The sequence below is a fragment of the Biomphalaria glabrata genome, chromosome 1 (assembly GCF_947242115.1).
Source record: "Biomphalaria glabrata chromosome 1, xgBioGlab47.1, whole genome shotgun sequence".
NCBI classification, from domain to species: Eukaryota; Metazoa; Mollusca; class Gastropoda; family Planorbidae; genus Biomphalaria; species Biomphalaria glabrata.
The window spans coordinates 21,810,093-21,827,925 of NC_074711.1; the positions used below are offsets into that span (position 1 = coordinate 21,810,093).

The window sequence follows — 17,833 nt, forward strand, 5'->3', positions numbered from 1 at the left end:
TTGTAGGCTAACTGTAATTTTAACGCTTGATGTAATCATATTATGTGAATATAGTTTCTTGGTCTAATAAGCCCTAAGTGAAATGAATTGTTAAATCTAGTTTTGAGAAGTTGTCATTAAAGAGAAAAAGCGCCACGACATAGGCCTACTACTAAGTGCAGCCTGCATGCACACATTACATGTAGGAATAATGTTTTCTCTCATACACTTTTACGTTCTTTGGTCTATATCTCCCCCCCCCTTTGTTTCCTCTGAACTTGAATATTTTTTTACAACTAACACTGATTCCTTCCGCTCAGCAGTAGCTGTGTCAGTCAGCAAAGCAACATGCTCCTCTCCATTCTGCAAGTGACACATGTGTCAACTGTATTGATTCCGACTGGAATATAGCCTCAATTTTATATCAAAAGTTTTTGCTACATCAAGAGGTCATTCAATTATAGAACCTGGTATAGGTAAATATTCTAGATGTGGGCTTTAATGTGGAGTATTTAGATTCATTTAGTCAAATCAATACATCGCTTACGGTTAATAGAAATGGCATTGAATGAATTAATCTGAAATTAAAAAGCAGTAGTAGTAGACTTCACTTACCACATCATAATTAAATTATAAATATGCATATGGGAGAATGAAAAAATGACAAAGGCTTCAAAGAAGGACGACTTTTTAAAAAAAAAAGTAAACTTATGATGCATTTGATGAAACATAGGCATATTAGTCAATCAAAAGTTTATAAATAGGCCTACTATATTAAGTCATTAAATTAGGCATATCATATTCACACGCGAAGCGACTTCTCTTAGTATCCTAAGCCTGCATGTAAAGATCTAGGGCCTACGCTTGTAACTCCATCCACATTTTCTTCATTTAAATTACATGATGATAAAGGATATAATTCGACTGGTGCGATTGAACTAAACGAAGTGAAATCCGAATGTTTTCGCGCTTTAATCCGTATACAGGCCTTTGTCTGACGAATGAAGAACAGCCCCCCCCCCCCCCCCAAAAAAAAAAGGAGTGGTGCCGACGTCTGGTTACAGTTTAGCTGAAATTAATGTAAGGTGACTGGGCTTGAAGAGTGGTCCAAGTAGGCTAATTCTTTAATGGTGGAAAAGGGAGGGGGCGCCTTATCTTATCTTATATAATACAGACGTTACTTCAAAAAAGAAGATGATTACGTCCTACGCGTCATGCATTTAGTCATGCATATTAACCAATGACTTAAATTCTGCCAAGTCACTGGTTTTTCTGGCTAGCTCAGGCAACCCATTCCATGCTTTAATAGCACTAGGGAAGAAGGAGTATTTGTACAAATTTGTCCTAGCATATGGGACGAGGAATGTGCCTTTATCTTTGTGTCTTTCAGAGTATTTTATTAAATTTTGTTTTTGTATTTGAAGATTATGGTTCAGTGTTTTATGTATTATTGCTACTTTACTTTTGAGCCTTCTGTCCTGAAGGCTTTCTAAATTTAGTGATTTTGCTAAAGGTGTTACTCTAGTCAAATGTGAATATTCGTTTGTTATGAATCGCACTGCTCTATTTTGTGTCTGTTCTAGTTTCTTAATGTTTTCTTGAGTTGAGGGGTCCCAAACAGAGGATGCATATTCTATTATTGGCCTAACCAAGGTTAAATAACATTTTAGTTTTATGTTCTTATTTGATTTATAGAAATTTCTTTTAATAAATCCTAATGCTTTGTTTGATTTTTTGTAGTTTCATCAATATGTGGATTCCATGACAGTTTTTCATTTATTATAACACCTAGGTATTTTGCGTTTTTAGTCTGTGTTACTGGTTTGCCATGAATAAGATAAGTGGAATTAATTTGTTTTAGTTTTTTTGTTACTCTTAACAACTGACATTTTTCTGGGTGGAAAGACATGCTCCAATTTGATTCCCATTTCTGTAATTCATCTAATTCTCTTTGTAAAATATCTGTGTCTTGTGTTGTTTTTATTGTTCTATATATTATGCAATCGTCTGCAAATAATCTGACTTTTGTTCCTGAAGTAATGCAATTTGGTAAATCATTTATGTAAATTAAAAATAGTAGTGGACCCAAGACTGTTCCTTGAGGTACACCTGAGTTTACTGTTATCGGTGTTGATTTAGAGCCATTTATTATTACAGTTTGTTCTCTCCCTATCAGAAAGTCTTTAATCCACTGATGCAGTGGACCATTAATGCCAAAATATTTTAATTTTTTAAGCAAACTATGGTGGTGAACTTTGTCAAAAGCCTTAGAAAAATCTAGTAAGATAGCATCTATTTGTTCACTATTATCTAAACCTTTTGAAAAATCATCAATTAGTCCTATTAGTTGTGTTTCACATGATCTATATTTCCTAAAGCCATGTTGGTATGGTGTGAGGACATTATGTTTGTCTAAGTGGTTTATGATGTTGCTACATATTATGTGTTCTAGGATTTTACATGTGATGCTGGTAAGTGATACTGGTCTGTAGTTTCCTGGGTCAGATTTTTCTCCTTTTTTAAATAGGGGGGTGACATTAGCTTCTTTCCAGTCCTTTGGTACTCTGCCCTGGTTAAGAGAAGCCTGAAAGAGTATTTTGAACACTGGGGCTAGCTCATTACTTAGTTCTTTGAGTAATCTAGCTGGAATACCATCAGGTCCAGAAGCTTTATTTGGTTTGGTGTTGGCTAACATTTACTAAACATTTACTTAAGTTGTAGGGTGCATAGCGGAATATGCCAGACTTGCAGCCAGAGTATTTGTCCATGTTACAAGTTGCATCATTTTAGGATGCAGACACAACAAGAGTTATATTTGCTCGATGTGTCTGTCGACTGCAAATCCTCGGCAGCACCAACTCAATACTAATTTTGTCTGCCAGCAGTTTTGTCTTACTCTGGACGTCATCTCTGAAATGTTCCTTGGCAAAGTCACGGTGGGTTTTAATTATGTCACTGAGACTGCTGATGTGCTATTGAGCTGCCACCATGTTAAGTTGGACCGACTGCAACATCTTGAAAACTGGATCAGAACCGATGAATAATTGACAACAATGAAAAGACAAATCAGAAACGTATACCAAGAGCAGAGAGTAACACACGTGTAGTTTGTCTGGTTTCGCCAGCAGCCGTTATTCCAAGATCCGCAAAACAGTCTTCTCAAAGTTGTGACCGAAAGCGCGAATGGATTTGTATTTTTAGTCCATCGTGTCTCACACAAAAGAGGTAAATTTAGTACCAATGCTCGTCGATTGGGACTGCTAAGTGCGGAACTTCATAATTAATTTAATGTTCTTGATGATACCAACAGCCTAGCATAACGTATATATATATCTGAAACGTAATTCATGTCATTGACAACAAGGTTAGGTCTATGGAGTGCGCATTGTCTGCAGTAGCCTACCAACAGACCCAGAAAGTGTACTTAATTAATGCTGCTGCTCGTATTTTTTTTATTTTGGTTTACTGCCAGTGAACCGTTGATTCAAATCAACGTTTTGACTTGGACGAGGGTATGTGAAGAATTTTTTAATAATCTATGACTGATGGGCTTGTTAAGCCTGTTTTTTTTTTTTAACGCTAACACCAACCGCATCTCGTAAGACGTAAAATAAACTTACCAAGAAGACTGCACTCTTCACTCTTGTTTTTAAGAACTTTCGATTTAATAAAAGAACTTTCACATGTATCAAATCGAAAGACAGCTGGCAAGGATTTCTCCCGCAAGGCAAGGCAAAAAAAAATAAATAAATAAAACATTTATCACATTCTAGGCCTAAGCTTAATTACGACTAAGATTATGTGCAAATGAAGACATAACGTCACGACTAATGTTCACTCCCTTTATAGTGCAAATAATTGCAAACCAATAGCGTACCCGCCGTACATGATTGACCATCAAGTCCTGATTAGCCTCACTAGTCTATTACAATAACTTATCCTTACAACTGTACTTTTGTGTAAGCATTTATAATACATGTTAAGTTGCTACTTGTAAGAAGCTAATTGATTTGAAGGTGCAAAAAAGTGGGTTAATTTTGGCTACTCAGAATTTAGGGTGGTGCCACGTACACTACCAGTCCTTGCACGTGTCTGCGGGCGCCCATGTGACTATAGATATGGAGACTAACTAGGCCACCTACTGCTTTACCCCCATAACTGTCCAGTTCACTTTTAGACTCACTGTTAAAAATCTAACGACTTTAATCAAGATTTATGAATCAGAATGAAGACTCTAAGCTAGTCCCCATAACTGTCCAGTTCACTTTTAGACTCACTGTTAAATATCTAACTTCATCTTATCTTATATGATACAGGCGTTACTTCAAAAAAGAAGATGATTACGTCCTACGCGCCATGCATTTAGTCATGCATATTAACCAATAACCTAAATTCTGCCAAGTCACTGGTTTTCCTGGCTAGCTCAGGCAACCCATTCCATTTTCCATTCACTAGGGAAAAAGGAGCATTTGTACAGATTTGTCCTAGCATATGGAACGAGAAATGTGCCTTTATCTTTGTGTCTTTCTGAGTATTTTATTAAATTTTGTTTTTGTATTTGAAGATTATGGTTCAGTGTTTTATGGATAATTGCTACTTTACTTTTAAGTATTCTATCCTGAAGGCTTTCTAAATTTAGTGATTTTACTAAAGGTGGTACTCTAGTCAAATGTGAACATTCGTTTGTTCTGAATCTCACTGCTCTATTTTGTGTCTGTTCCAGTTTCTTAATGTTTTCTTGAGTTGAGGGGTCCCAAGGTTAAAATAACATTTTAGTTTTATGTTCTTATTTAATTTATAGAAATTTCTTATGCTTTGAAATTTCTAATGCTTTGTTTGATTTTTTGACAGTTTCACCTATATGGTGATTCCATGACAGTTTTTCATTTATTATAACACCTAGTTATTTTGCGTTGTTAGTCTGTGTTACTGGTTTACCATGAATAAGATAAGTGGAATTAATTTGTTTTAGTTTTTTTGTTACTCTTAATAACTGACATTTTTCTGGGTGGAAATACATGCTCCAATTTTATTCCCATTTCTGTAATTCATCTAATTCTCTTTCTAAAATTTCTGTATCTTGTGTTGTTTTTATTGTTCTATATATTATGCAATCGTCTGCAAATAATCTGACTTTTGTTCCTGAACTATATATATAATAGGGACTCAACCTCCTCTAGATCTAATTTATCAAATAATTTTTTTTTTTTTTAGTTCGTCTATCCCAAAGAATTCAGAAGAATGTCTGAATTTATCAAACAAATCTTTCTAAGAGTCATTGGTGCTGTATATAGTATTTGGGTTCTACTGAAGATTTTAAAAGAATGCTTCACAGTTGGATTCTCTGAAGTGTTTGCCAAGAAACCAATTGCCAGACCTGCTTGTCTAGATGATACACGTCTAGGTAATCATGGATTTCTTACTTTAACAGTAAGTCGATTGATATAAACCTTTTGTGTTTACTGTAAATTTGTTCACTTAGTGCCATTTAGTTATGCATATTAAAAGAAACTACATCCCAGAATGCACTTAGTTAATCATGTAATCTGAATAGATCAAGCTTGTGATATATTTTCACTTTTGGCAGTTTTACCTTGCAGAATAAAATTTCATACTTACCGTAAATTACCATTCTTTAAAGTATAAAAACATTCTTGCAGCATTTATTACATGTGCATGTAACCGTTTGTTTTGATTGTAAACATGCACACATACTATTGCTAAGAAGACTTTGTAAGCTATAAAATATAGATCTAGTACAAAATACAGATGGAGATATTTCTGAATGTTTCAGTAAGAGTACAAAATTTGAAGCGATATATATATATAGCTACATATGTGTATTAAAGCATGACACATAGTGACCAACATTTGTATACAAATCAGACATGAAATGCTAGCCACCCTGGAATGTCCTTGCTTCTCTGGAAGATCTGGTCATCAAAATTCTTATCTTGTAACAAAACATTATTTTGATTTTTAGATAGTAAGGGCATATCACTATGACATTTAATAATATTTATTTATTTCTCTTAAATATTTATTTTACTATTCCAGCCCATCTGTGTCTTTCATTTCATGTAAATAGTTTTGTTCATTTTTTTATATTACAGGATATCAAGATTCATTATGTTGCAAGTGGCCCTGAAGATAAACCTCTGATGCTATTTATCCATGGATTTCCAGACTTTTGGTTTTCATGGAGATATCAAATCACAGAGTTCCAGAAGGATTACAGGCAATAAAGATTTTTTTTATCGATAAATTGATAGTTATTTTGAAAAAAGTTTGTTTTAAAAGTTCAAGCTTCTTTGATCAGAGGAAAAAGATAGAACATATTTATATATTGTCTCTGCAAGCTTTGAACTTTGAAAATGTTCTATCAATACACATTGCATTAAATACACAGTGTCAACATACCATACAAAATTCAAAAAGTACATTAAAAAAAAAGGACCAACATATTTGTTAGAGCAGTCAATTTGTTGTTCATGATGTGCTTAAAAATAGTTTTTACAATATTAACCTGATTCTTAAAATTATTATTATTTTTTTTTTTTGCTATTCAAAAAATATATTTTAAAATATTTTTTTTACTTCAACTATCAAAATATAAAGTTGGTGTTGTTGTTTTATTGATATTGTTATTTTGTTTTACAGAGTTGTTGCTTATGATCAAAGAGGTTATGGTGAATCTGAAAAGCCAAAGCATGTTAGAGACAACAGAGTCAATAAGTTGACTTCAGACTGCAGACAGATAGTGGAAGCTCTGGGTAAATGTTTAAAAGATTCTGTTCAATTGAAAGGCAAAAATTATTTTTTAGTGCACTTATGATCATCTGAGGCATGAATTTGCATTTTGTGTTTTTTTAGCATGCTTTGATGTTGCCTAGAATCAGTGGATTGTGCCTAATTACCTTTTCAGATGTCTCAAATTGATGTTAGACTTCCTTCTTTACATTTTTTGATACTAAAAGTTGTGACCCCTGTTTTGGAGACTCAATTTAGAATCCAGCTGTGTGGACCTGTGCATCAGATTCTCCTCCAACTGTTTACTGTCTGAAAACAAAGACTGAATTCTCCCAATGAGATTTACGTAGTGAATTAGGCAATTCTCTTTACATGGTACATTAATTTACATATCCCTGGACAATCCAATTGTTGTACTTAATAATAACAATACCATGTTACATTCAAAGCTTTATTTCACTGAATGACAAACAACTACACACATATTAGAGTTCACAATACGGACTACGAAATACGGTCAGTACACAGGTTAACAAATGTAACAAACACTAAGGGGTGACAATCCAAATAAGCAAATTCACGACATTCACCCCACATTTAAATTTTATACATATGACACAACATCAAGTAGTCAAAGCAAATACAAAGATTAATAAAAATAAGCATCTAAACACATCTGCAATACTGGTTAATAGCAAACTGTTTATCAAACACATTAGTCTGTTAAACCCGGTAGTTGGGTCTTGATTTTCTTTCTCTCAGGTTGTAGCGGCAGTTTGGATCGGCACTATTAGTACTATCAGTATCAGTACTAACAACATTACTTGGTGACTCGATGGTCGAGGCTTCAACCGGGTCCACTTCCCCCGATAGGGGTGGTTTGGTTGTTCGATTAACAGGAGGGTTCAGAGAAGAGTTCTCTGCGTTGTTTTCTGTTTCGCATTGAAGTGAGGGTGTCGCATTCCTGGAAGATCCGTCTCTCAGCACAGGGGGTCTCACATTCTCTGTGAAACAGTCTTTTTCTTTGGGCGCCATTAATCTTAAAGAAACTGTTTCTTCTCGGCCCGTAGATGTTTTTGATAAGAGCGTATTGAGGGTTGCTGTTCACAGGCTCTACCTCTTCTGTTAATGGGTCATACTTAGAGGATCTATTATTTCTTTTTAACAACACGGGGCCAGGAGATGTTAACCACGTTGGTAGGGATGTTCCAGAAGTACTTCTGCCATAGTATCCAAAGAGTCTTTCATGTGGAGTTTTATTCGTCGCCGTGCACAGAAGTGACCGAATTGAGTGCAACGCGTCTTGCAATACTAGTTCCCACTGAGACGTACTCAAGTCCTGGGAGTGTAAAGCTAAGGTTATAGCTTTCCAAAGGGTACTGTTCAGTTTCTCTATTTGACCATTTCCTCTAGGATTGTAAGCCGTGGTCCTGCTCGTAGCAACTCCTCTTTCATTAAGGTACTTCTGTACTTCAGCAGACATAAAGGAAGTACCTCTGTCGGTATGGACATAGGAAGGTAGCCCGAATAAGGCGAACAACTCATTTAGTCATTTAACAACAGTAGCAGATGACATATCTGGGCATGCAAAGGCAAAAGGAAACCTAGAGAATTCGTCGATCATGGTAAGCAGATATTTATTGCGTGAGTTGGAAGGGAGAGGTCCCTTAAAGTCCATGCTTATTCTTTCGAATGGCTGGGTGGCTTTGATTAGTTGTCCTATTGGTGGCTTGAAGAATCGAGGTTTAAGTTCAGCACATGACTGGCACTGGTCGATCACTGTTCTGACGTCATCGGTGGAAAAGGGTAGATTTTTTGATCTCACATTCTTGTTACACCAGGGTGACACAAACTATTGTGGAGTAATTTTAGGTCGTTACGTGACATTGCGGATAAGTAGCGATTTCTGCTGAAAGTGTCAGCAGCAGTGTTCTGTGAACCTGGTCTGTAAACGACGTCGTAGTGAAAGCAGGATAACTCTAACCTCCACCTTTGGATCTTCTCATTCTTGATCTTGCCTTTATTTTGTCTACAATACATAAACGACACGGATCGCTGGTCTGTGACAAGGGTAAATGGTCTTCCGATAAGAAAGTGTTTCCACTTCCTCAAAGATTCTACTATTGCATACGCTTCTTTTTCCACTGATGAGTGCCTTCTTTCGCTTTGCGATAGTGTCCGGGAAAAGAAAAGCCACAGGCCGGCCGTCTTGATTAAGTGTAGCTGCTATAGCTATGTCAGACGCATCTGTCTCCACTGTTAGCGGGCGAGTGTAATCAATGGTGTACACGGCGGATTCCTCGAGCTCGTCCTTTAGGTTCTGGAATGCTTGTTTGACTTCCTCCGGGACAGGAAATCGTTTATTTCTAGCTAAGAGGCTGATTTTGTCTGAGAAGTTAGGAATCCATAGAGAATAATAAGCCAGCAGGCCCACTATTCGTTTCTGTTCTCGCAGGTTCGACGGAGCATTTAATTCCCGCAAGGCTGTGAATCTTTCTGGGTCAGGCTTGAGCTGACCTTTAGATATTTCGTATCCCAGCAGTCTGACACTATGTGTTCCAATCTCACTTTTAGCTTCGTTGAAGGTAATACCATACTTCTGAGCTACTTTGAAGAATCTCTGCAGGTTTCTATCATGAGATTCGGTATCATGTCCACAGATGGTCACATTGTCCACATAAGCGAATGTATTTTCTAGTAGCTCATCTTCGATTATTTTATCTATGGTTCGCTGGAAACAAGCCACTCCATTTGTAACTCCAAATGGAATTCTTCGAAACTGGTAAAGTCTACCCCCAGCCTCGAAAGCTGTATATGGCCTTTCTTCTTCTTTAATCGGGATCTGATGATAAGCATTTTTGAGGTCCAGAGTGCTGAAGACAGAAAACTGTGATATTATCTCTGCTAATTCATCCATTCTTGGCATGGGATAGGCGTCTAACAGCGTAAATCTGTTTATCGTCTGGCTATAGTCAATAACCATCCGTCTTTTGTGCCTCTCATTGGCTGTTATTAGAACCTGTGCCCGCCAGGGGGACTTTGAGGGTTCTATTACTTCTTCTTTGAGCAGTCTCTGAATCTCATCATTAATAAACTTAGAGTCCTGTAGTGAGTGTCTGGGGTGCAGTTTGGAGATAAGTTACCAAAAAGACTAGGCGCCTCTACTTTATCTGGTCTAAGGGTACTTACGCACAAAGGTGGTCTCTTTCCACAAAAAGGAATCTGTAGATTCTCGTGTAGGCTTATGAAGTCCAAGCCTAGAATAACATCTGCACACAATCCATCTAAAAGTGAGTTTAATATTTTCATATGTTTCATCTTTGAGTTGAATGGTAGCAAAGATATGGCCTTCAGTAACTCGAGACAGGTGAGTAGAAGCCATAAATATTCTGTCCACGGAGGTTTTTATCGGCCATTTGTGACTCCTGGCAACTCGAGCTGATACGTAACTCTCACAGCTTCCAGTGTCTATCAAGGCTTTAAGTGGCACCCCATTGAGAAGAATCAAGGAGGTTGATTTTCCTAGTCCTAAAGAGTGCAACGTAGCGAGGGCAAATGCAGTAGATTTTCTTGACTTGTAAGATCTCTGAAAATGTCCCTTCTTGCCACACTGATTACATGTGGCTTCACGTGCGGGGCACTCATTACGAGGATGTCCTCCTCTGGTAGATATAGCGCTTACCTCTTGTTTTGTTTGAGTCGAATTAATCGAGGTTCGTAGATCAGGCAACTGGGGAGCGACAGGATCAGCAGGGTGTTCTCTTACAGCATTTGTAGTAGCCACACTAGTGTTTTCTGACTGTGACTCGTACAACAACGAATGTTGATAGGCGTGTACAAGTACTCTGGCTTCCTCAAATGCATCCTTTAACTTTAAATCTGTTTTCTCTAGGAGACGTTTTCTAATGCTGTTGGAGGCAATCACTGTGATGAATGCATCGCGTATGGACTCGTCACGATGTTGCTCAGCTGTCACGGCTTTGAAGTTGCAATCCTTGGATAGACTGCGGAGTTTTTGTAGAAAGGCGTCAACGCTTTGACCCTGTTCTTGTCTGCACGTGGCTAACTTGTGCCTTGCGAAGACCTCATTATTGGGCTGCACATAGATGTTGTTTAGTGACTGGATCGCTTCCTCATATATTTCCTTGTCACTAATCATCTGGTACACCGATGGCGAAATGTAGTTCATTAGTAGTTTCTTGTTATCAACATTTTCTATTGTAACTACAGACACAAAGTTTTTAAATGTTTCGTACCAGTGCAGCCAATTTTCTTGTGCTCGAGGTGAGGTAGGTTCCACATCGAACCTTTCAGGCCGAAGTAGTCTATCCATGTTTAGACAGATTCAGTGAAATAAATTGTTGTACTTAATAATAACAATACCATGTTACATTCAAAGCTTTATTTCACTGAATGACAAACAACTACACACATAGTAGAGTTCACAATATGGACTACGAAATACGGTCAGTACACAGGTTAACAAATGTAACAAACACTAAGAGGTGACAATCCAAATAAGCAAATTCACGACACCAATGATGCATCACTGTTAAGAAAATAGTAATCTGGTTAAATCTAGCAACATTGGAAGCCTACCAGCCAGTACTTTACACAGTTTTTGGGTGACATTCAGAAAGCTAATAAAACTACTTTAATAATTTCACCATTCCAGTTCATTATGGCAAGATTACCCTGTGCTGATTACAATGTGCTGTGTAGGATACATATAACATATGCGGAATGACCCTATGCTTAATGCAATGTTTATAAATGGCATTAAGGAAGACAGCATAATAAAAACATTCCACAAATATTCTTTAAAGGCCAGCTCATGCATTAGCTTACCTTTTTTTTATTGGCATAGAAAAGAAATCCTTGCAGCAACTGGATTGCAAAAAAAAAAAAAAACTTCTGGAAAACTCTTATAAATACAGCCACTTATGCAAAAAAACCCACAACATATTGCTGAAAATAAGCACAAATAATGAAAGAACATTTAAAACCTTAAAACATAATCAAGAATAATCACAGGATATACTAATTCTTTTTTAAAGCATTGTCTTATAATATAGTTTGATATATTTATATATATTAATATCTTACTATGTGACTTACAGTGTATCACTTCTATAAGTCCATGCATTTAGGGGTGGCCCCCAACAAGTAAGGTAGAAGAAAAGTTGAAAGAATTAAAAAAAAAAATACACATTTCTTGTAACAGAAAATCATTTAAAACTTTGGTTTCTAATTCCTTAAAGGATTACAGAACCTCTCTTCTTTTTTATTCTAAATTTTAAATATTTTAATACAAATTTATCAAAATTAAAAATGAAATATTTCTTAGATTTTAATACTTTTTTTTTTATTACCAAATGCATGCAATGAATCAATATTTTTTGAGTCTCTAACAGTGTATCATAAATAAGGTTTATTATCCTCCATAACTTGAAGGATTGAAATTTGTAAAGTTTCTAAATTATGTATGTCAGTGTTACTTAAATTGATAAAGAACCAAATAGAACTGAAACATTTTTTTTCTTTTCATTGCTAGGATACCAGTCCTGTGTTCTAGTGGGTCATGACTGGGGTGCACTTGTTGCTTGGGAATGCTGTCGCCTGTTTCCTAAAATGGTGGATAGACTAATTGTTATTAGTGGACCACCTCCATTGATTTTTAAACAAATATTTGAAAATGACAGAGAGCAACAAAAGTTGTCCTGGTAATTTGTTTTTTTTACTATCAACATTTAGAATAAAAAAATAGATTGAGCTAAATTATATTTGTAATGAGGGGAAAATATTTAAAGAATAAAAGTCATATCAGCAAGGCAGTGTTAAAGTTAAAAATGTTGAAGTATTTTTCTCTTGACCTTTGCAGGTATTGCTTGTTTTTTCTTCTTCCCTACCTGCCCGAGCTTTATCTAAGAATGAAGAACTATGAAGCTTTAGAGAGCTGTTTTGGCATTAAGAAAACTGGAGGCCTGTGTTTCTCTGGCCCACTTCATAAGCCCATGACAACTGAAGAGCTAAATGCTTACAAATATGTATTTTCTCAGTCAGGTAATAGTTTTAATTTAAGAAATTCTCTTAACAATCTATAAACATTGTGTTTTACTAATTGCTCACAAATATGCATTATATTAAAAATGTCAAAATAAAAAAAAAATAAAAAAATATTTTAGCTTTATTAGCTCAATTATTTGTGATATTACAATATTACCTAATTAGATTGTGAGTTAAAGAAAACCAGAAACTTACCATTAAAACCAAATTGAGGTCTACAATGCAAGTGAAAAATGGACTATATATGCAAAGCAAAAATTTAATTTATTCCATTTGCATAGTCACAGAGTTAGAAACACCAAGATAACTTGCTCAAACAGGTCTTCCAAGTATCTCCTTTGCCCCCTGCATTAGTTAGGTCACATCTGCTGTATGGAGGACAATTAATTCTCTTTAGTCATGCTCTATTTGCAAGTTACAATGAACACAAGGAAAAAAGCTCATTTAATGCCCAGCCTGCTAATGCACCACTTTCATCTGTGATGAATGTGGGCGACAATTTTTCTTCCTAATATTGATTAAGTGCTCTGAAATAAACCATAGTTGTTCTTCAACTGAAATATATGTACCAATGGTTTTAAATAGACATTCTTCATAATAAAATGATCTTTTTTTTTAATTTGCAAACCAACATTTTTTTGGCTTTCAAGATAACAGTCATTGTCCTTGATTTAAAGTAAAAGAAATATTTTGAAACCCAGCAGAATGTAATACTGTTTGCCATTTGTAACTACTGTTTAAAAATGTTTGAAATTTAGATCATAGATCACAGTCAGATTGCCTTTCTAACCGATGCGAAAACAACCCTCCAAAGCTTGCAAAACTCTGATTCCCCTAAAAACCTGAGAACAGCACTTACAAAGCTCAACAACAACAGCAAAAAAAATGTTATTCAATGGATACCAGTTAATATATACAACTAGAAGGAAATGAGAAGGCTGACACACTCGCCAAGAGTGGGAGAACTAACTCACAAATAAACTCTGCACTCTATCCAGAAGAAATGAAGAAATTAATTGTAGATAAAATAAATGAGAAATGGACGAGCTCCCATCCAAATCACAAGAAAGATGACGCCTACTATAAGATATCCCGACAAGACCAACCTCTAATCTTTCGACTCAGGACCGGACACAACAGAATGCAATAACACATGTACCAGCAGCTCAAAATTGGAACCAGTGAAATCTGCCCATGTGGAGTATCACCAGAAAATGCCGACCACTTCCTCCAAAACTGCTCTCTTTACCAAGAGGCCCGTATAAGACATTGGCCCCAAATCACCCCAATAGAAAGAAAACTATATGGAGAGCTCCCTGATTTGGAAACCACTGCGCAGTTCATCTCATGTATTGGTCTAGTCATATGAACACTCCAACATAAAAATGAGAACAAAGAAGAAGTAGATTTAGTTGTATTTATTAAGGGAAAAAATTGCTGGGATAAAATAATAATATTGAGTTAGTTAGGTGATGGTGCTAATGGTAACCATGCTCAACAATCATTTTTTTTTTGAATTACTAATTGGTATTGTTCTTGAAACTATTTTCCCAGGTGCCTTAACTTCTGCACTGAACTACTACAGAGCCATCTTAAGTGAAGTGATACCAGTACCTCCAGATTACAAGTACACAGTGCCTTCTCTTTTGCTATGGGGATGTTCAGATAAGTGCCTCACAAATACTGCTCCGGATTTAGTTGAAAAGCAAATTGACAATGTAACAGTGAAACGTTTCAAGGATGCTGGGCATTTTGTTCAGATGGATCAGCCAGATGAAGTCAATCAAACAATAAGGAAATGGCTTAGGGAATTGAAATAAAAAGCAAATTGTCTCAAACACATATAAAAAAAACAACTATAGGGCACCTTAAAATAAAGGCATTTAAAAATTTAAATAAAGAATGTAAACAAAATCTTTTGTTGATAACACTAAGGCAACTAAGAAACGTAGAATCTCATGACACAATTATAAATTATCAAAGGCCTAAACTGTTGCAAAAATATTTACTCATATAAATAACATTAATATTTTGAAACCTTTGATTTATTATGTATATTTTCTATACTAAAACTATTTCAGTAAAATTTCCATCTTTTAAATTAAAATCTTTTTTTTTCACCCTACAAAATATATATTTTGGATAATAAAGTTGAAAAAAAAAAAGACAATAGAAAATGAAATTTATACTGTTAAATTGGATTCTGTTAAAGAATACTTATTAAACATGTATAAAGAAGCCTTTTTATGCTAAATCTATAATTCATTTCTTATTCATATTTTAATTTTTTTTATTATATATAGGATTTAAAGTGTGATCCTGCCGTTGTCTTTTTTGTTTATAAAGCATTCATATTCATTCTTTAATTTTTCTTTCATTGTTCATATTAGAAATGCCTTAGTTTTCGACTTAAGACTTTTTCTAATGTTTTTGAGTAAACATAGTTTACTAATGTGAATTGCTTGTTTTTTGCCTACAAATAGCATTCAACTTGACTTTCCATCTTTGTTTTTATTTTTAACTGTTATTTCTTATGCCTTTATGAATTCCTTGGCATTTAGTGTAGGCTGGGTGTTTCCTCAGGCTTTTTTAAAATATATAAATATATAGTCCCCGGGAGTTTTCGGTCTTGGCAATTTTCTCCAATACTGACATAAAAGGAAACATCTAGGTCTGAAGACTGTAACCGGAATATCCATGGGACAAGGTGGGGTTGGCCAATGGTCCATTCTCCGCCATCCATAGAGCTCTCCAAATGGAACTTTTCAGCAGTAGAAAGCTTAAAGTGGACTGTGCCCTGGGTATGCTCTGTGGAATCGTCACATCCTGGATCCAGGCCCCTTCACGATATCACATTCACCAGATTTAGAAAAAAAAACACTTCATGATGGGTTTATGTCTAGTATTAGAATGTAGTGAGACAAGGACCTCCGTCTGGTGTAGTGCAATCCAGACCTCTGTCAAAAAGCACCTAGAGGGGGGGAAGGTCCACTATTATTCACTTAGTGAAATGCAAGTGGAAAGGCAGTGGGGTTATTTATTTCTCTTGGTCATTTCCAAGCCCCGATACCCACACGGGGGAGTATCGCCACAGAGTGGAGGTTTGGAGTCAGAGTTTTCCTTCTCCTAGATGGGTTGCGTTATTTAGGCTGACGTGCCCCATCAACACGAAGCTAACAAACTGGACAGTATTAACTTCCTCCCCCGCAAAGAACAATCTACAATCTTCCAACTAAGAACAGGACACACACCACTATTAAATTACCACCTGAACAAAATAAACTCCACACAACTACCCCTTTGCAGACATTGCGCCCACCCCTTTGAAACTGTAAACCATATCCTCTTTGAATGCCCCTCCCTAATCCACCTTAGGCAGACCCTACTTCCACTATAGCCAAACATAACCAACACCCTGTACGGCAGTGCTGAACAACTGAAGAAAACAGCACACTTTTTTTCCTTGGCACAGTCTGCAAAAGAGCTCACAGCTCAGCAGCAATAAAGCTGGCTAGAAGAAGAAGAAGAAGAATGCCTTTATGAAACTGTTGAGCTGTGAATATCTCTTTACAGAATTCATGAATATACATGTTAAAAGACTTTTTTTCCTAAAGAGCCATTAAGCCCAGAAGAAACATTTATATATAAATATATATATATATATATACAGGGCCGCCGCTACCTATTGTGCAATGTGTGCATTGCACGCAGGTGGCTGAATGTAAGGGGCGGCCAAATCATTATTGCAAGGTTAACTTTTTTTTTTATTTTTAGTTTTCAAAAAATAAATTCTTAAATACTGAAATATTTTAAATGAATTTTAATTATTCCATTATCCTTTTTAAAAAACGACATTGTTATATAAGAAGTTATTTAAGAAACTTTATTTTAAAATAAAACAGCGGCGCTCGAGGATTCCATGGATTTTTTCATAGGCGTCCAATTATTACTAATCTTGAAGAAGTTAATTATATGAAGACTATATTGTAATATTATAATAACAGTTTTATAGTTCACAAGAGACTTATTTAGGTGTATTTATTAACATTATAGAACGCCTACATCAGTTCAGTTGTAGGCCTACTAGCTGTTTGAAGCTTTAAGCTAGTTTTCGACCAGCAACAAGGGGAGGTAGGGGGCGGCAAAAACAATGTTTATTTTCATTGTAGTCATTAATCCATGTCCGAATATTATTAAAATTCCATAATTTCAAATGTTTTAAAAATTAAAATATTTTAAGTAAGAGACGTCGCTTCATCTTCTAATTTAAGTGTAGACCTTTTTTTGCGATAGGCGTATGCAACAATATGGGTCAAAACTTTTTGAAGAAAACATTTAATGTGATTCTTCTGGATTTTTTTTTTCAGAATAGTCGAATTTCTTCCGACTATTGCACTTCATTATAGTGACGACTGTCAACAACAGAGATATACACGAAGATGATCTTAAAAAAGATCATGACGTCCGCGCTCTACATGTACCAAGAATGTCCCTCGCATTATAGGCCTACTATTGACCAGCGCTACCTCTTTATTATTGTACTTAATATGACCCTTAACTTTTTTTTTATTACTAGGATGAATAAAGCATTCTAAACGAAAACACGCATCAATGTTGACCTTTTAGACATTCTTACTACAAGACAAAAGGCTTGTAGACGTTAGGAAAAAACATTTCTGAAGCTAAAATGCCGGAATGCGCCGGGGCCCCATCCCGAAATCAAACCCCTTACCGACTTGAGTGAAAACCTGCCGCGCATCTTCAATTTTGTCTCCAGAAAGAACGTTTTAGAAAACATTTAAAATTATATAGGTAACACTATTTCCGAAAATTAGCAACGTGCTCGTTTTGTGATATTTCACTATGTAAATTTGGATTCTAAAAATAGGGTTAAATTAATATAAATGAAAAAAAAAAACAACTAAAAATTGTGTTATTATTATGAACATGTTTCTTTTTTTTTATTACTTTCTTAAAACAAACACTCACGGACCTCACTGTGGGGGCCCACATTGCTCCTATAGATCCCCAGCTTCTA

At 35.7% G+C, this 17,833-nt stretch overlaps 1 protein-coding gene across 1 annotated transcript; it reads left to right on the forward strand.

Annotated features, from left to right (window-relative positions):
* Positions 1-290: 290 nt before the first annotated feature.
* On the forward strand, positions 291-15,253 carry LOC106073927 (epoxide hydrolase 4-like). Its single transcript, XM_056028344.1, has 7 exons — positions 291-455; positions 5,194-5,409; positions 6,093-6,217; positions 6,640-6,752; positions 12,284-12,452; positions 12,611-12,792; positions 14,350-15,253. The coding sequence occupies exons 2-7, from the start codon at positions 5,221-5,223 to the stop codon at positions 14,613-14,615; spliced, it is 1,044 nt and encodes a 347-aa protein (XP_055884319.1). The 5' UTR covers positions 291-455; positions 5,194-5,220; the 3' UTR covers positions 14,616-15,253.
* The last annotated feature ends 2,580 nt before the right edge of the window (positions 15,254-17,833 follow it).